Source organism: Nomascus leucogenys, chromosome 13, assembly GCF_006542625.1.
Source record: "Nomascus leucogenys isolate Asia chromosome 13, Asia_NLE_v1, whole genome shotgun sequence".
Classification (NCBI taxonomy): domain Eukaryota; kingdom Metazoa; phylum Chordata; class Mammalia; order Primates; family Hylobatidae; genus Nomascus; species Nomascus leucogenys.
Genome location: NC_044393.1, coordinates 86,531,083 through 86,552,064, shown reverse-complemented (window position 1 = coordinate 86,552,064; position 20,982 = coordinate 86,531,083). Strand labels below are relative to the sequence as shown.

The window sequence follows — 20,982 nt, the reverse complement described above, 5'->3', positions numbered from 1 at the left end:
AGCGGATGCATTAGGTCAGGGACGGTCTCAGTTTTCCTCTCAAGTCACAGAAAAGCAATATGTGAAGTTCTCACAAGACTAACACATGCTAGGTTAAATAGAGAGCGATTGTCATGAATAAATCAAAATATTACTAATAGTAAATGATTCATTCTAGAAAGTCTTGGGGCTTCCTATTAGGGCTCTTAAGGCCTATGTCTCATAAGATGCTAAGCCTAGACCAATCTGAGACATGAAAAATATGTATTTCTAATAAGTTTTAAAAAATACTTATACTCTAATTTGTTCCAAAAATAATTTAATATGACTGTGCTAACAATAACAGAAATGTCTCTACCCTGAAAAGCTAATTATAGTAGTTCCTCTTGTGTCTGTGCAATCATCTTGGATTGATTGTGAAATGCCAGTAGGGTGGCATTGACAGTTGTTAACTCTACCTGTTTGTAATATTTGCTGTTGTTTTATTTTTGAGTCTGAGAAGATGGCTGAAAAGTGGTCTAGACTGTGTATGACTTCCAATACCAAGAGGTTGGAAGGTATTCAAGCCATTTTCAGTCCGGTTAAACTCAGAGGAATACCTTCTTACCAGGCAGGTCTTACATTTTATCTGTCATTAGGCCTACTCAAGACTACAAAATAAAAAGAGTAAAATCATATCAGATAATAAGGCAAAAAGAACTTCAGTAACTTCTCACAGCATTCTCCTCTGCTTTCTTGCTCAGCAGTCGGTTGGCAGGAAGAGTGTAATAGACTAGGAAGGGGTATGTAGGAACCTTTTGGGTGTTATACATTTTCCAAAATTTGGTCTCGATGGAGGTTCACATGTGTGTATAAAATATTTATTAAACTGTATAATAAAATTTGTGTGCTCTATGCATGTTATACAACAAAAATGTATGATTTTTCTTTTATTTCCTAAAAGGATAAATAATAATAAATACATTTCTTTTTTTACTAAGTCAGAAGAGGTTACACAAATGTGTTGCTCCTTAACAACAGACTTTTAATATCATCTTGAAACTCCATTCTGTGGCTACCATGACGAACTGAATTCTTACTGTCTTTCATTTTGATCCTCAAAGCTGCTTTACTTTCCAGAATGTTTTAAATTAAGTAATTTAAGTTATTTTGCATTTTGTTGATCTTATACAGGTAGAAATAGCTTGAGGAAGTTTAGATAAAAAGCAACCACCTACCTAAACTTGAAAAGTAATCAACAATGTGCTGCATATTTAAGTAGTAGGTAAATACAGTTTAGAGGTTAATAAACTACCTGCTTTGTCTCCTTCATATTGGTTTTGTTCTACTTTCATTGGTTGTTTAATGAGAATAGATAACACAAAAGAAAAACCTTTGTATTAAACTAATATGCTTAAATTTAGATTTGAAACACATAAGAGCAAAAAGTGGTAGTTAATAGGAATTTATGGTAAAGCTCATCAAAATTGTGAATATTCAGTTTATTTGTATTAATGGTTTATCCAGGTTTCCTACTATGGTGGTGGTTAATTTTATAAATTTAATGCTAATTTTACTTATGTTTATCACAGACTCCTTGGTTATGTACAATGGACTTGGGGTTTCCAGCTTTCTTTTTCTTCTTCTTTTTGAGACAGAGTCTCGCTCTATTGCCCATGCTGGAGTGCAGTGCGTGACCACGGCTCACTGCAACCTCCGCCTCCCAGGTTCAAGTGATTCTCCAGCCTCAGCCTTCTAAGTAGCTGCGACTAGAGGCGCCTGCCACCATGCCCAGTTATTTTTTTGTATTTTTAGTAGAGACGGGGTCTCACCATGTTGGCCAGGCTTCTCTCGAACTCCTGACCTCAGGTGATCCACCTTCCTCGGCCTCCCAAAGTGCTGGGATTACAGGCATGAGCCACCGCGCCTGGCCTCCAGCTTTCTGAAATAATGAGAACTAACTCCTTGCTCCCCTTTGACTCTTGTTTTTATAGGCAGCCCTGCAAGTTGGGGGCCATGGAGAGAGGCTACACCAGTGTCGAGAAGTCATGCTTCTAACTTACAAATCCATCCCCATGCAAGTGGATGGGGAACCCTGTAGGTTGGCCCCAGCTATGATTCGGATCTCCCTGAGGAATCAGGCCAACATGGTACAGAAGAGCAAGAGGAGAACATCCATGCCTTTACTCAATGAGTGAGTCTGCTCATGGCCTACCTTGCTTAACACGAAGACCTTGGAGAGGAGAGTGCAGAGCATGTGCATGGTCTGGGGACCTCACTGTGTTGGGAAGAGGAAAAAAGTCCAGGAGACTCCGCAGTTCCTTGGTTTCTCTCATGGGAACATATAGATTTTTTTTCTCCTTGTTTATTGTACAGTTCCATGCCCTTCTTTTAGTAGTTACTACTGTACATGAGATAGATGATGATTCTTCACTGACCACTTGAGAATATATTTACTAGGACTAGCAGAAAATCATTGAGAGGGATTCTAGGATTTAGAATTCTAGGATTTAGGTAAATGTGTTTTTGTTTGTTTTGTTTTAGGGAAGCACATAGTTAGCCTGCTCTTTACCCAGGTCACTTGGAGAGTGTTGGTTTCTCCAGTCGCGGGTGGTTGGCAGAGCTGGTCAGTGGCTTGCCTCTATCCACATTGCATCTCTTTCTGCCTGCCAGTGAATTGTTCCCTTCCTGATGTTCCCATTTGGGGATCCTCCATACTCTGGTGCTTCAACTCAGCGTTGGCTTTCTGGGCAGCATCCTATTGTCCAGACATAGCCTAACCCACTCTTTCTACCCCTAAACACATGGTATCCTGCCTGGAGTTTTCCTTTCTTAGGCATTTTAATAAACTGACGAGGTAAGGTAATGTTGACTAGATATTTAGAATTCATATTCATTTTATAGTGTGTCTCACTCCAACTAGTGAATAAGTGTCTGTGGTGTTGGAGAAGGGGATGGAAAATGAACAGAATTTTTGGCATCTTTTGAGTATTTCCTCTATATCATGCTATGTGCTTAAGGCCATTTCAGGGCTTAGCCTTTTGTCATTCTCTGTCACAGTGAGGGACTCTCAAAGGTGCTCCTCCCGTTTGTGGCCTGTAATGCATGGTTACCTATTTGCACTGAGTGGCTGGCTTCCTTGTGGTGCCTGTAAAGCAAGGGCGTGCTTTGCCATGCATTTATTGAGTCAGTATAACGGTATGCAGAAGTCCCTAGAATAGCCAGCAACACAGGTGCCCTCACTCACTACCAGCACTTACTGCTCTCTCTCTGTGGTGGCACTTGTTGGTTGAGGAACAGGATTAGACAGTGCTGTCAGAGTGTTCCAGCTTTTGGCATCTGGGTCTCAGTTTGAAGCTGGGGTAAAAAATCCTCTCTGTCCTCTCCTTCCTTCTCTCCCAGAATCCGGACTTCCCCCAGAATTTTTCCTAGATCATTTTCCAGAGGTGTTTTTTAGTTACATGTCTTTCTTTGTTTAGATTTTGCATTTAGTGAAACTCCTCGCTCATTCCTCCTGCCCTCCCTGCCTTTACCTTCTGTTGGGTTAAATACACAATCGCTGAGGTTATACGTTAAAAAACGTGGCATGCCAGTAGTTGTATATGGTTCATCCAATTCCCCCCAGAACTGTTAGAGTTAAATGGACCATGGGTTTGCCGGAAATCTATGAACTACTAAGTGAAAAACCATCTCTGAAACTGTACTGTAGCCTATGTTGTTGGGTCACTTGTAGATAGTTTGTTAAGAAGATACGCAGAAGCTAAAAGTTTTTACTATATATAGGCAGAGAGCTCACAGTCTTAGGCCTGCTGCTTCTGTATTTCATAACCTTATCAGAAATGACTGGTTTTCAGGTATTTAGTTTTAAACAGCTTTACCTTTGTGTTGAGAATTCGTATTTGCTCAGCAACCATCTGTTAAGAGTTCATTTGACTTTCTGCACCTATAGAAGCACATAAAAAGAATTGTTTTCTCTTTGTACTCATGGCACACGTGATATATGATGGCATTTCTTGTAGCACTTAGCTCTGCAGGTGTTCAAGAAGCAGCCTCAACTTAAAAATACTGTTACTGGCCGGATACGGTGACTCACACCTGTAATCCCAGCCCTTTGGGAGGCCAAGGTAGCCAGATCACTTGAGACCAGGAGTTCAAGATCAGCCTGGTCAACATGGCAAAACCCTTTCTCTCCTATAAATACAAAAATTAGACAGGTGTGGTGGCACGTGCCTGTAATCCCAGCTACTCAGGAGGCTGAGGCACGAGAATCTCTAGGACCACAGGGCAGAGGTTGCATGGAGCCAAGATCACACCACTGCACTCCAGCCTGGGCAACAGAGCGAGACTCTGTCTGGAAAAAAAAAAAAAACCCAAACAACAACAACAATGACAACAACAACAACAACAAAACAACCCAAAACTGTTACTTACTTTCTACCAGAGGCAGTGGTGCCTGCATCCAAGCCACCCCATGCCCTCTGAAAGACTTATGAGAAATAGGAATAATAGTATAATTTTCATTTTATTAATGAATATTTATAAGACTTAAAAATAACAAAAATCCTTGTTAGTACTTGTGAAAAATTATCATTCAACACTATATTTTGAGAAAATCAGTACAGATAGCACATTTTCAAAAGAAAGCAAAAAAACCTAGTCATCATGTAGTATTTGCTTACTAAACCTTAATTGCTCTCATTCTGATCTTATTTACCTTCTAACCTTCTATGATTAAATTTTTCTTTCGATTTTACCAGAAAACCTCGTTTTGAAATCTAAGGTCTTCCACTGGATTTCCAAGTGGAGTTTCAAGTTCAAGGTCAGCTTTTCGTTTAAGACCGTTCTATAAGTATTCTTCCACCTTCTGAGTCCTTCAAGCCTTTGTCTGCTTTGGCCATCAATTGTGTGAAGTGCACCATTCAAACAATGAAGAAAGAGAAACTTGAAAGACGTTTTCTTTATTTCCTGCCTTCCTTTCTTTGCCTGTCTTCTGTTTTCTTTACTTGAGGAGAACTAGTCGAAAATATCTTTAGCATTTTTAGCTTAAAAACCTCTGTGTGTGTATGTGTGTTCCCAGTAAGAAGAAGGTGGTTGTTTAATTCAGCTTTAAAAATTAGGCTTCTTTCACACAGCATGCTGATTGGATATTGAGCGTAAGTGCTGTGGCTCCCTTGACAACAGTTCCCTTTCCACTTAGATGCCAGTGCTCCTTGCAGTTCTGCCCTTTCTCTGGGAGACTGTATCTCTGATCTGGGTCTTCAGCCCAGAATTTTCTTCTAAAAATTGAAGACTCATACCCAAATATCTCAGTTGACATTTTTCCCTTATTGTCTCATAGTAACCTCAAACTGCATGCTAGAAACTGGACTCGTTAACTTTATTTCCTTGGCTTTTCCACCCCACCATCCAGTTAGCCTATTCCGTTCACAGCTGTACTCATGAAACTACCATCCACTCATTTGTCCTGTTCCTGGCCTCTGGGGTTCTCTCAGTCGCTTTTACTTCTATACACCTGTGTCAGTCCATTTTTGCATTGCTGTAAAGAAATACCTGAGGCTGGATAATTTATTTATTTATATATATTTATTTATTGAGACAAGAGTTTCACTCTCTTGCCCAGGCTGGAGTGCCATGGTGCCCTCTCGGTTCACTGCAACCTCTGCCTCCCGGGTTCAAGTGATTCTCCTGCCTCAGCTTCACGAGTAGCTGGGACTACAGGTGTGTGCCACCATGCCCAGATGTATTTTTGGTAGAGACAGGGTTTCCCCATGTTGCTCAGGCTGGTCTCGAAGTCCTGGGCTCAAGTGGTCTGCCCGCCTCAGCCTCCCAAAGTGGTGGGATTACAGGCGTGAGTCACTGTGCCCAGCTAAGGCTGGGTAATTTATAAAGAAAAGAGTTTTATTTGGCTCACAGTTCTGTAGGCTGTACAAGCATGGGACCAGCATCTGCTCTGCTTCTGGTGAGGCTTCAGGAAGTTTAGAGTCAGGACAGAAGGTGAATGGGGAGCTGGCATATCACATGGTGAGAGAGAGAGCAAGAGAGAGGGGGGAGGCACCATACTCATTTAAACAACTGATTCTCACATGAACTCAGAGTGAGAACTCACTCACTATCTCAAGGAGGGCACCAAATGTTTATGAGGGATCTGCCCCCATGACCCAAACACCTCTGACCAGGCCCCACATACAACATCAGGGATTCTATTTCAACATGAGATTTGGATGGGACACACATCCAAACCATATCAACATCCATCAGGGTAGCTACCACATTCTTTGAACTCTATCTTCTATTTATTTCCCAAGTCTTTGACTGTCATCCCCTCTATCCTCTCTACTGGTAAAGCAGCCAGAGTTCAAAGGTCATGCGAGCTACATCTCAGCAGCATTACTAAAATATCCTTCTGACTATTTTCTTGTTCCCACCCTTGCTGCCTTCACATAATCTGTCTCTTCTGATATACCAGTTAGATCGATCTAAGAATCCCAAGCCTGTGTTCCTTAGCTTTGCAGACCTTTTCAATCACTCCCTTCTTCATTCTCTTTGTTCTTTGTTCCAGGGAAGATTGCTGTTCCTGGAACAGTAGCCTGTCTCCTACATCATCCTGGTTTTGCTCTCAGGTTCTCTTCTTGCAGTGCCCTCTGCACCTCTTTATCTTCTGCTAACTCCTCGCTCACAGCTTAGGACCCCATTGAAATGCTACTATTCCTAATAAGTCTTTTCTGTCTACTTCTAGCTGTTAGATGTACCTTTGTGTGCTTCAGTGGTGCTCTTGGTTATTTCCATTATACCACTTATTAAAAATAGTGTAATCATTGATTTACTCCTCCCTTCTCTGCTCTGTGGGGATGCCCTAGGATTTTCCTCTTAGGATCCCCAGTGTCTGTCATAGCTCCTGAGACAGTCACATTTTGCATCAGCGACTCACACATGAATCCATTCTATAATGCTATCTCTGCTGTGTTTCTCAGAAATTGCTTTCTAAGATAACAGAAATCTAAAATTTTGTGAATATGAAACTAATATCAAATGTGTTTTGATCACATTGTCTTATAAGTGAAAGATACATATTTAATAATTTCAAGCCATGGCCCACATGGATAGAAGGAATTTCCATGAGAAATAGTTAACTAATAGGGCTTCATGATGCCACTAGATCTTCATTTATGCAAAAGGAAAAATTAATGTTTTCTAAAAAATATTTCTTGGCTTATAATCCTATTTGCTATTACTATACACAAACTAAAAAGCTAGGTCCCACTGTGTTCAGAAGCTCCTCATTTATATGGGAACATATGTCATTTATCATAGCATAGGAATCTACACAGAGTATGAACTACAGTAAATACCTTCCCCACAAAAAGTAATAAGCAGATTTATCTAGGTTCATATTCATGTGCTAGTAATGTGATAGCCAGTATGCTGGATTATGTTCTTTATGTGAAAGGTGCCATTGAAGGAGAATAGAAACAAAATTACCCAGGTGTTTTGGGAGATCTTCAATGAACTATTAATAAATAGATAATATTATCCTTAGTTCACTGGTAATTAAGGCTACATTATTAAAGATGATCATTTTATCCAATGACCAGGTTTCTAGTCAGCAAACTTTGAATTGAGCAATCGAATTCCATCATCCTAGGCTGCTGAGAAGTATTATTGGTTGGAAATGATAGTACTTGGAAGATAACACAGACAGAGAGAGGCTTGGGCTGGAGTTAACTCATGGGTGACTTTGTATGAGAAGTTATGTATCCTGCAGAACAGAGAGATCGGGGAACTAGGTCTAATGTAGTTACAATGAAACTCTTTAAATAAGAGAGTGGAGAGAATAATTATGTAAAGTCAACAAAACATTTTGGATTTAGTTTCTTAAGTTCTACATTTTGTCTTTTCTAGCAGCTGCTGTAGACTCCAATATAAAAGAAGGGAGAAAAGGGAGAAATCCGTGGTTTCATTTTTCTACCCAGAATGTGGGTGAAATGATAGCAATACAGTGATACAATTAGACTTTCTTGGTATTACCTTTGGAGTTTTTAAAAAGCCTTTGTTGTTTAACTGAAGGAAGTTGAAGTTTTGGTTGAGAAACTCTTGTTAAGATGATTGTCTTTTGATGAGTGTTCCTATAAAGCCTGGGGAAACCTGATGGCTGTGTGATGAAAGGGTTAAATTGACCTTGAATCTTTTCAAAGATGAGTTTACCATGCCAGCCTACCACTCAATATGTAAGTGTGTGCCTTCTCTCCTTGGGTGTCCTGATGGGCCTGAGCAAGGGAGGCCATGGTCATCCCCCTGCACCCCCCGACCTGCCGTCCTGCATCGACCCCAGCCTGGCCCCGCCCTGGTCTGTGACTTGCCTAGAACCAGCGCCTTCTGTGTGTCCTGTTGGCTTCGTTGCTATCACCGGCTTTTTTTGGATTATTTCCGTGGCTGGCTTGGTTTTCCTTTTCCTTTCCTTCGCTGTTTGGTGATGCGCTCATTTAATTTCTGTTTAAATTTTGTGTGTCTCTCTTTCTCTCCCCTGGCTTGTTCCTTGTCTGTCCACGCTGTCGCTGACTCTGTCTTCGCTGCTCATTCCCTGCTGCCTCTAGTATTCATCAGGTGCAAACTGCGGACCTGCGGCGAGTGTCTGCTCCCCCCGGCTCCTTCACCATGTGAGTACAGTGCCGTTCTGTTTCTACATTTTCTCCCCAGCCTCGTCTCCTCCGGGTTGGACTACCTGTGTCCCTTGCCTTCACAGGTCTGTTCCTCAGTTAAGGAAGCCACGTCACCAGAATTGCTTTCTGTTGCCCTCTTTGATTTGAAATGGAGCTGTGAAGTTTTTTATGTTCTATGTGCTTCCATCCTCTAAGTTAACAGTTCAATTTTTGGATGAGATACTTTAGGGCCCATGGTTGCCTGGGGTTGTATAGAATTCCATACTAAGCATTGGTTTTTATGGAAAGTGCATAATACCATTAGACTATGTCATTACTTACGGCTCAGAGATAAGCTCAAGGAAGTGCCTACAGCCCTCAATTTCTGGATGAAACCTTAGGATTATGCATGGAGTTTTGAGTGTGTGTATGTGTGTATTTCTGTTTTGGAAGATCCATAGTTACAGTAAAAGTTCAATGACTGCAAACTGTCACTGAGTTAGCAAAATGCATTTTTATGTATATTTAGGAGTTTTTGCTTAATGTAGTCCAGGGTATTATTTTTTTCTAGTGAAAACAAAAAATGTTTTTTAGCATTTCAGCTCAGAATTATTTTGTGCTGTGGACTCTGCTTTGTCCTTTGTTTTCTCCATATCACATATGCTTCTCTAGCATTTATTATGTTTCAGGGACTGTTACAGATACTTTACATATTAATTAATTTACTCTCCCAACAACCCTTGGCCATATGTGGTATAATTATCTCCCTTCTATGCATGAGGAATCTGATAGACAGAGAGGTTAAGTAACTTGCCCAAGGTCACAGAGTTAATAAATCATACAGTGGGATTCAAACTCAGGCAGTCTGGCTTCAAAGTTCATGTTGTTAACAATTTGTAGCCTGCTGCCTTTCGTCTGTCAGGATCCTGTATATTTCTCAAGGCCCACTTGAATGATCACCTTTCCAAAGAATTCTTCTTTGATTCTTGCTGTCAGAGTTAATTACACCCTCACTGGAGTTTATCATTCATGTATCTGTTGCAGTTCTCAAGGTTTAATTTGGTGTTAATTAAATTAACTCTGTCTGTGTATTTTACACAGTAGACTTAGGCTATTTGAGATGATTGGCAATATCTTAATATGAATCTTGTGTTCCCAGCCGTGTTCACAGATTTTAATATGAAGTATTCTGAAGCCAAACGATGATTGATTGGTTGTCTTGGTGGAATGAGTGAATAAAAGAATACATGTCTCAATAGAATTGTACAATATCTAACATCTGGTGATATGTATGACAAAGCAATTCCTAAAGTTCCATTATATAATCCTGCTTTCAACCCTCGTCTTATGGATACTAATTTATTTATTCATTAAAATACGTATTTATTCAAAAACCTTTATTTTGCACTTGCTCTGTGCCAGACACTATTTTATGCTGTGTGTCTAGTGGTAAGCACAACAGAGTACTACCTTCCTGGAGCTTATACTTGAGCAGTCAAAGAATCAATAAGAAAATGACATTCAATTGCCAATTTGAATGTTGTGGCTGGAGTAAAATTCTATATTCTATATAGGCCAGTTCAATAAATTTGAGTTTAAGGAGTGGCTGCACGTGATCATTATTTTTAGTGGCTCTGTTGATTGTGACCAAAGAATTGAGAATGTTAACAGCAGAAGCGCATATGCTAGTCATCCTGTTTCTATCATGGGTTAAATTTTGGTTGTATTTACACTTTAGTTGTGTATCTTAAATTGGACTGTTTATCTCTTATTCCACGAGTGTGTTTGCTACATACAGTAAAGTAAATTGTCCATACTTGTTTCTGTAGAGTGCAGCAGGCACTAAGTTGTGGTTACTTTAAAACTTGAATGTTAATTTGAAAATATTTTATATCTACATAGGATATATATTGAATATTACATGTCATAGATTTTCTACCTATAGATAAAACATCTATATAATAAACATTAAATCAGGATATTATTTTAAAAATCAGATAATAAAACTATATGGAATACAGCAAGGAATGTGGAGAAAAGTTTAAGCACAACATGTGCATTTTGTCTTTTTATGTCACGGCAGTGAGGATAGCCTTGATTTACTCACACACTAGTGTTTGCTAATTTCAGCAATGTTGAAAAAACCATGGTAACATTGCTTTGGTCCTGTAGAAGTTAGGAGCCTCAGTATCGTGAAGTGAGATTTTATATGTTTTTGGCGGGGAGGGGAAGGGGGTTGCTATCTAATCAGCCATTCTCCGCTCAGAACAACTCTTTTTTACAGATGATCTTTTCTTTGGGTGAACCCTCTCTTTATGCTGCTCTTGAAGCAATTGTTGCTTCCTTGAAGAAGCTTGAAGTAATCTTCTTTTTTCTCTCTAGCTTTCAGAAGACTTTTTCTCCAGGGATGGAGTACATGGTGGTAACATGCAATGTATGAATTATTAGGAATTGCAACATACTACTAATGTCTGTGTATATGCAAAATTTCCAGTTTATTCAAAGAAAAATCATGAAATTTTATGTTTTGATCATATATGACAACATATGAATTGATGAATTTTAATCAATGGTATTTAGTGGTCTCATCCAATAGGACAAAACAAAGCAAATAGAATATTTCTCCATAAATCTGGTACAGAGCAACTTAATGAATTAATAAATTCTTTATAATTGATTGGCTTCATAATGAAGTAAAGTCCTCATTGGAAGACACATGTACACACTACATTTCATAAATCATGACTAGTCATGCTAAATGCTGTAACTGCCAACTCATATTCAGCTAATGCCAAAAAAGTATGAAACTGCAAAATGTGTCTTTCTAGAACTCTCTTAGCCTTTAGTAGCTACCTCTCATTAGGTTCTGTTTCCCTCCTGCTCTTCCCCCATCAAAATGAAATAATGTGTTCCATTTACACCTAATTTATTCATTGCTTTCATCTTTCAACAAACATTGAGTGTTTACTTCAGTTACTCGATACTCTGTGGGATATTGGAGAAGCAGAGACAAGAACACTAAGGTTTCTGCCCTGGAGAAATGAACACCCTAGGAACAGACCCAGTTGTGTTGCCTATGACAGAATTACGAAGCAATGTGACAAGCATCCAAGTAGAGGTTCTGGTTGTTCTTCCATATGAATGACTTTGTATTGAATGTTTATAATATTTGCTTTTATTTTTAATATTTAAAGTTAACATACTGTAAAACTGACTTTTCTGGTGTACAGTTCCATAAAGTTTAAGACATATAAAGATGCATATAACCACCACCATAGTCAGGATATAGATCAGTCTGTCACCCTAAAAGAGCTGCCTCATGATGTATCCCACTGTAGTCAAACCCTCCCGTCTCCCAACCTCTAGCAACCACTAATCATTATAGTTTTGTGTTTTCAGGAATGCCATATAAATGGAAGTATACAATGTGTAGTCCATTGTAGATGGCTGCTTTGACTGAACACTACACCTTTGAGATTTATCCAAGTTGTTGCATGTATCAATTATTTGTTCCTTTTTATTGCCCATCTGTATGTCATTGTATGGATGTTTTAGCTAGCTTACTCACTCTCGCATTGAAGGATATCTGGGTTATTCTTCCAGTTTGGGGCAATAATGAGTAGAGTTCCTATAAACATTGATGAACAGGTTTTATGTAAATATAAGCTTCATGTCTCTAGGTTAAACACGTAGGAATGGGATTGCTGGGTCATATGGTAAGTGTATGTTCACCTTTGTAAGAAACTGACAAACCGTTTTCCAGAGTGCTTGCACCATTTTGCATTTCTACCAGCAATGTATGATCATTCCTGTTGCTCCACATCCCTGTCAGCACTTGGTATTGTTAGCATGTGGGAAGAATATGTCCAAGTCTTTTGATCATTTTTTAATTGGGCTATTTGTCTTCCTGTGAGTTTTGAGAGTTCGTCATGTATTCTGCACCCAAGGCCTTTGTGTGCTTTGCAGATGTTCTCTCCCACTATATATCCCGTCTTTTTATTCTCTTGATGATATCTTTTGTGGAGTAAAACCTTTTGACAGAATCCAGATGATCATTTTTTTTTCTTCATAGAGTTGTGGTTTTGGTATTATGTTAAAGTACTCTTTGCCTAATTCCAGGTGAATATTTTCTCCTTTGCTTTCTCCCAAAAGTTTTATAGGTTTTCTATTTTGCATGTAGTTCTGTGATCTGTTTTGAGTTTTTTCTGTAAGATGTGCTGTTTAGCTTGAGGTTAATGTTTTCGCATATGGATGTCCAATGCTTTCAACATCATTTGTAAAAGGATTATCTTTTTCTATTGAATTGCCTTTAGAACTCTATCAAAAATCAGTTGGATATACAAAAAGTCATCCCTTAGTATCCATAGGGGATTTTTTCTTAGATTCTTAGATGCTCAAGTCCCGCATATAAAACAGATATTTGCATATAACCTATGTACATACTTTCATGTATTTTAAATCATCTCTAGATTACATATAACATCCAGTACAGTACAAATGCTATGTAAATATTTGTTATACTATATTGTTTGGAGAATTGTGATGAGATAAGTAGTCTGTACGTGTTCACTGTAGACAAAACCGTCCTTTTTTTCTGAATATTTTCAATCTGTGGTTGGTTGAATCTGCAGATGTAAAATCCACAGAAATGGAGAAATGATTGTACACACACACTTATACACACACACAGACACACAGATCCAATGTAGACTCTATTCTGTGCCATTGACCTATGGTTTATGCCTTTGCCAGTGCCATATTCTTTCTATTATTGTACCTTTATAATAATTCTTAAAATCTGGTTTCATTATTCCTCCAAATTTATTCTTCATTGTCAACACTGTCATGGCTATTTGAGTTCCTTTGTCTTCCCATACACATTTTTAGAATCAGCTTGCCTATGTCTCCAAAAATTCTACTAGAAATTGGATGACTGGAATTATATTGAGTCTATAGGGGAATGTTGGGGAATGTTGATATCTTTACTGTGTTGAGACTCTCAGTTCATAAATTCTCTATGTCTCTTCATTTATTTTATTTGTCCATCATTGCTTGGTAGTTTTCTGCATAAAGATTTTATACCTATTTTGTTAGATTTGTGCCTAAGTAGTTCATGTTTTTGGAGCCATTGTAAATGGTATTTTTTTTGGTGTGTTTTTAAAATGTTTGTTTCCAATTGCTGATTGCTAATATACAGAAATACTATGGATTTTTTTTTCTTTTGATACAGGATCTCACTCTGTCACCCAGGCTGGAGTGCAGTGGTGTGATTTCAGCTCACTGCAACCTCTGCCTCCTGGGTTCAAGTGATCTTCCCACCTCAGCATCCTGAGTAGCTGGGGACTACAGGCACATGGTACCATGCCTAGCTAACTTTTGAGGTAGTGTGGATTTTTATATGTTGATTTTGTATCGTATTGGCCTTCCTAAATTCATTTTTTAGTTCTAGGAGTTTGGTAGCATCCTCAGGATTTTCTATATAGTCCAGCATGTCTGTGAATAAGGATAGTTTTATTCCTTTCTCTCTAATCCATTTTCCTTTTCTTTCTTTTGCATTGTTGTCCTGGCTAGGATTTAGAGTACAGTGTTGAACAACAGTGATGAGAGTTTCCCTCCTTGCTTTGCTTCTGATATTAGGGAGAAATCATTCTGTCTTTCACCATCAGATTGATTATTAGTTGTAGAATTTCTGTTGAAGTATTTTGTCAGCATATCTGGGAAAGATTAGGGTATTATTTGTTCTTTATATGTTTGTTAGAATTTACCAATGAAACTTTCTGGGCCGCAAGATTTTTTCCTCTTTCTTAAGCTATAAATTCAATCCCTTTAGGAGTTGTAGACTACTCAGGTTATCTATTTCACCATGAATGAGTTTTAGTTGTCTTACAGTTGCTCCGAGTGTTTGAGGAATTCGTTCATTTCATCTAAATTGTTGACTAATGTATGTAGAGTTGTATTTCCTTCTGTCTTTCATGTCTGTGAGGTCTGCAGTACAAGTCCCCTTTTATTCCTGATATTAGTAACCTGTATCTTTTTTCTTCTTTGTCAATCTTGGTAGAGATCTATTGATTTTATTGGCTTTTTTGAAGAATTGGCTTTTGTTTTACTAACTTTCTTGATTGTTTTTCAGTTTGCAATTTTATTGATTTCTGCCCTTTATTGTTTCCTTCCTTCTGCTTGATTTGGGTTTATTTTGCTCTTTTTTTCCCCATTTTTTTCTAAAGTGGAATCTTTTATTTGTTTGCTTCAGTATGCAATTGACTCAAGTTCAGGCCACAAGTTTTGACTAATCTTCTAAGGGTTGTGGTTACAATGTTAGTTTTGTTTCCAAAGTCTTTGCATTGCTATTCCTATCTGTCTGGCTTATGAAGGACTAAGTTGCCAATATGGGATCTGGGTGGAGGTCTACCCTATAGCTGAGTTCCCAAAGTCTATGGTCTGGTGTTTAGGGCTAGATCCATGTATTTGCAGCCCAGAGATAAACCCCCGAGAGTTCGTGAACATCTTTATGGAGTTGTTTTCTGAGTTCCTTCCTTTCTGCTGTCATCCCTGGTACTTTCTGGTTTCTTGGGTCTTCCTTTGTTTGGTCCTTGTGCCAGAAAGCTAAGGCTTTAGTTACCTCACTCTGCTGCATACTGCCTGCAACTGTGTTCATGTCCAGGGCCAACCAATGATAACAGAAAAAGAAGCAATGATAGTTTCTGCCACTCTCTTGGCATCATAGCTCTTGTGATTAGAGAGGAAGCCCCACTTCCCTCCTAATTTTAGGTGCCGGAAGGCTTTGTCATTGCTGCTGCCAGAAATAGTGAAATGGCCTGAGTAGTGGTGTAGTGGGAGAAAATTTAGGGGAGGGGGAAGATAGGGAGATCCTTTTCCATTTCTTTCAGGATTCAGAGTCCCTTCTTTTCTTAGAGCTGGAGCACAAGCGTTTTGTTAGAGCTCTTTCTCTCTGCTCCTGGTGTCCCCTTTTGGGCTTTATGCTGCCTGGAGTCCAGGCTGGGGCTTATTGGAGGGAGAGGGATTTGGGGAGTTTACTACCAATTTGATAGTATCTTAAATTCTGGTGTTCTTCTTCAATCTACTGCTATCGTTTACTTTTCAAAGTTCTCAAATAGCTGCTTTGTGAAACCTCTCCACATTGTATAGCTGCATTCATTGGGGAAGAAATAATGCTGTGTGCTGACCCACCTTCACCAGGATAAGATCTCCCCTGTTTTTTGAAGCAGAGAACTATCCGACTGCTTTCCTTCTTGCCCACTGCAGTGACTCAGCGAGTGCCATAACTAAACTCAGCAAAACAACTCTGCAGAGAGACCAGTGTATTTTGAATTACAACTAACATATGTTAAGTGTAATACACCATCTTGCACAGCAGTTGCAATTTAAACATAAACAGGATATATCCCACTGCTAAATTGTGTGGGTCTGCTTATTACCTTGAGAAAAGCAAAGTTAGAAACCGATCCACGAAAAAAGTATGAATTGTCATATTTGACCACTGAATATGACTCAGCATTCCAAAATTGTTTGTGATAAATGAAGACTTCTTGGTAAGGATGAAAGTAAATTGATTTTTGTTCCGGGACGAAAGGGAGTTTTATTAAAAGAAAGGGAAATATTTTTGATATGTTAAAATTTTTTATGGTTCTGTTTTAGGTTGAGTTTAAGAATTTTATTTTTATAAAACTACCAAGACAGAGCAAAGAACCTTTGGTCTTCACAATTGAAGAAAACAGAAATTAGCCATAGGTAGTTAAATGTTTGCATGCCTCTGGCCAGAGAAGTAAACTAGAAGATCCTTTGAAAAGCTTTCTAAACTTCTATAATTCTATTCTACAACTAGTCACAACAAAACTTTTGTTCTAACATTTACTTGAGTTTGTATAATTATATTATGAAAGGTCTCTTTATTCTGTTTACTTAGTTGTGGCCCTTTAATTAGAAAATAAGACTTGATTTGTGTTATTCAGAACACTTTTTCCTTTCCTTTCCTCTCTTTATAAACTCTGCCACACCTTAACTCTTTAAGGAAGTAACAAAAATGATGCCAAAGTGGAAATTTACATGCATGCCTTTGTAAACTGTAAGGCTTACCTCTAAAGCAGCTGAGATGATCCATCAGATATGGTTCACCTCAATGAATTAAGCTGCTGGTGGCTAATACACAACCTTCCTGAGAGTCTGAGAATGAATCACACTCATGGGCCAGTGGAGCCTCCAGAAATGTGCTTCATGTCTGGGCCAGAAATCTGTCCGGATTCTGATTCATGGATTATAATTTTTGAGTCATAGCTCCTGGACCCAAAAACCAATTTTGAGGGTACCAAAACAGCCTAAATACTTCAACTTGTGTGATTAGGTTTGTTGGTTATGCTTTTGTTATTATTGTATTCCTAGGTGATTATCTCTGAATTGTAGGATTATCCATAATGTTTTTTGGATTTCTGTATTTTCTGATGGATTTCCATGAATGGGTAGTACTTCTAAAAAGGGAAAAAAAGCAAAACACTTCATATTTTTGAAAGAACAGGAGAAAATTGCTACATTCGTAGAATTGAAAGGCATGCCATTTGCTGAATCTTAAGGTCAGATAGTGAAGTGTAAGATTTAGCTTCAGGCTACCTGGAAAGCAAAGCTATTTGCTCTCTAAACTTCTGAGCAAAGGAAGATGCTAAACTTTGCCCATCGTCACTTCTTCCTTCCTCTCTCTCCCTTGGCTCCCGATTTTCTTGGGTAATCTTACTAGTAATTTCACTTCAGTCTTTGCACAGTTTCTTGACTTTCAGTCATACCATCATGTCATCCCTTCTTTCCTCTTGTTATGCCACTCTTCTTTACTAGTTCCATAAAATAGACATCTGCAATGGACAATTCCAAAGAAAAGAAATTAATGGTTATTTGGACTTCAGCTTATGCCAGTGTCCACACTTTATCTCTCAGTTTCCATGAGAGCCCAGGCTGCAACTCAGATAATTTTTTTTAAAATTTTTTTTTTGAATTTTTTAAATGAATTTCTCCCATGAGTTCCCTCACTCTGCCTGGGCTTCCCTTCCACTCTGAGAGGTCTAGTGACACAAAGAAAAGGGGCAGTGGAAGCAGTCCATGGGTCTGTAGCCAGAGTGTCTTCCTCCTTATTCTGCAACCCCTGTTTTCTTATGGTAACATCCTTCTGATTTGAGTATCTGGGGGCACCCTGCATTTGTCTGTGTAACATCGGCCATGTATTAACCTTTTGCATTTCAGTTTTTCAGATATTTAAAAACTGCAGTTTGTCCTTCGAATTCCTATCAGCTTTGAAGTTCTGTTATGGTAGAATTCAAAGCATGATCTTAGAATCATAAGAAAATCTGCCCCCCAAAAATCTGTAGCATGAAGTGGATGAGATTTGCTATGGGACAAGACAGCATTGTCCTGGGTTCTGAGTACTGGGCAGGGGAGCCAGGCCCTGTTCTGCCTTGGTAAGCATAGTTCATGTCTCACCTTCCTGTCAGCAGGAACCAAAGTGGATTTTTACATTTAGCTAGAGACATAATATGTACCTAAGCACCTTGCTCTGTGATCAAATTTAACACTCTACTAACTTCTAAGGTCACGATTGCTACCAGTCTCATTCCCTAGATGAGAAGACAGAGAACAAGAAATGGTAGGAAACTTACCTATGATTGCATGCTATACGTTGATAAAGTTGACATCATGGCATTTAAGGCGTTGACTGTCAATATCACTTCTGGTCATTTTCTTGTATGTGCATATATGTATGTATATTTATCTATATTATTGATATATTTTAATCCAATCATATTATATAAACTTTTAAAGGAAACTTGGTTATGTAGAATAACAATTCAATTCTGTGTGTCACAAATGTGTGAATCTTTGGTGTCATAGGTTTATAGTTCAAGTGTTGTTATAATAAAATTTCAGAATGACAAATTCCAGGTAAAAATAGCACCGCTAAGTAATTTGAAGTCTTTTAGATTTGTAAGGAGTGGCATTTGAACTGAGAAACAGGCTTATCAGGAAACGTCATGGTGACATCCACAGTGGAGGAATCGTTCCTATGTTCTTATATTAGTAACAGTCAACCCAGAGCTTGGCAATCAGTCCACTTACGTAAAGGCACAATACACTTAAGGCCCCTTCCACATTTAACATTCTATCTTGCTGCTTTCAAATTTGTTTTTAGAGATGAATTATTTATGTCCTCATAGGTGTAGAAATAGTCTTACCACTCAGCATTTTTCATATAGTAAAAAGTTACTTCAAAAGTGCAGCGGATATTTACTGCAGGTTTTGTTGCCTTGAGTGTGCAGGGAATAAGGGAGCTCTTGCAGAAGTCAGACTTGGGGGTAAAGGAGAAAGTTTGCAGGAAGGTTTGGGGATAATACATGTGCCAGGTATGTTTGGCAGGGAAAAGGAGGGGGAAACATTTATGAAATTTTTAAAAAATAAAAATAAATTTCACAAATAGAAATCTGACTTTAGAGATACAATTAGTCCAACAAATACAACACTTGTTTTTTAGATTTTTCTATGTTTTTAATAAGTGAAAATTAGGGTCTGAATAGCCAGGGCAGGGATATCAAACTGGCAGAGATTCCCAAGCCAGATTGGAATTTTTGAAAATTAAAAATTAGATTTCTCTCATTCTTCCATTATATATCTTTTTATAAACACTAGTTGTAGGATTAGAACAAAATGAGTTAGTTCTTTTTGTGCATCTTTTTAGTAGATATCTGTATGAGTTTGCTAGGACTGCCATAACAAAGTACCACAGAATGGGTGGCTAAAACAACAGAAATTTATTTCCTTACAGTTCTGGAGGCTGGAAGTCTGAATGAAGGTGTCAGCAGGGTTGGTTTCTTCTGAAGCCTGTCTCGTCTTGTAGATGCTGTCTTCTCATGTCTTCATATGGTCTTCCCTCTTCGTATGTCTGTGTCCAAATTCCCTCTTTATATAAAAGACACTAGTCATGTTGGACTAGGCTCCACTCTAACGACTTCATTTAAACTTAATTACTTCTGTAAAGACCCTGTTTCCAAATACAGTCACATTCTGAAGAGCTAGGGTTTAGAACTTCAACTTACCAGTTTGGGGGACAGATAACTTAGTACATAACAGCATCATACTGGATAAATTTGATTGAATTTTAGTTATATTTCTGTGTCACCCTCTGAAGACTAAACTTTGTGTATATTATTTATATAAATATTTTACTTGTTTAAAATTTTTTTTATCAAAGGGTATAAAGAGAGCTGAAGAACATTACCCTATTATTTATAACAAATTTTCCATATTAATTATATAGATACAATAAGGTGATTGACATCTCTGGACCCAAATTCACTTTCTGTAAAATGAAGTGGTTGAACAATATGTACTTTAAATTTTTGTTCAAATCTGAATTCCTAAAGCATGATTATAATAAAAAAAATCTACAGAAATATGTACAGACTATAAACGGGAAGGAAAAGGAATACTTTTGTTAGTCTTTGTGAGTAAAATATTTATTTAAAAATGGACTCCCCACCCAGAAAACAAAGCAAAACAAAAAACCTAAATATTTTTGGACCGACCATTATAAGTGCAATGTTATTAATGGATTTACTGCATTCAGGAAGGAAAAAGAGACGTTTCAATTTTTACTCCAGTACTAGAATAAGAACTGACATCATCCTCTGACATATCAACAAAGAAACCTAGATGTTTGTTTTGAGCATTCCAAACAAATAATCCAAATAATCCAATTATTTTGGATTACTTTGCTGAAGTGGTAATGAAGTGTGAGGTGCATTTCATTTGTAGGAGGGCTTCAATTTAATTATACCAATTCGACTGAGTTTTGCTGGTCTGTCATAACACCCTGAAACACTTACATGAAATGAAAAGATGTACATTTTAAAAGGCATAAAAAGAAAGTACTCATTGATGCTACATTTAATTAATCCCTAGAACTCATCACATTTTGTGTCAGAAAATGAAATTCTATAAATGATTCACCAAGTTCCAAAGTTATAGCTCAGGTATTTGACTGAAATAAAAATACTTTTCATCTTGGGCCATTATAAAAATTAAGAAAACAGATAAATAAAATAAAATGAAAGTGCCATTGGAAGAATTACAAATGGAACGAAAAGGCCAAAGCCTTTCAGCCTTATAATATATTATAAAGACCTATAGTTATATTTATTTTGAAAAAGTAATCACTTAGACCTTACTGCTCTTAAGAAAGGTGGTTTATGTCCTCTAATTGGGACGTGATTATGTCATTTGGCTTGATGTTATTTTGTTGTCCAGGAAAAGTAAAACAAGTATGTTTTATTGAGTAAAGGCTCTTGTCTTATTAAATACATTGGTTTGCTGCCTTTAATAGAGACTTGACTTACTT

At 37.9% G+C, this 20,982-nt stretch overlaps 1 protein-coding gene across 1 annotated transcript in view; it reads left to right on the top strand.

Moving 5' to 3' along the window:
- Positions 1 to 20,982, top strand: part of DGKI (diacylglycerol kinase iota) — a 460,711-nt gene that overhangs the window by 295,694 nt on the left and 144,035 nt on the right. Inside the window, exon 20 of the mRNA XM_030825779.1 lies at positions 1,953 to 2,152. Coding sequence (XP_030681639.1) covers positions 1,953 to 2,152 — 200 coding nt within the window. The remainder of the gene's footprint in view (positions 1 to 1,952; positions 2,153 to 20,982) is intronic.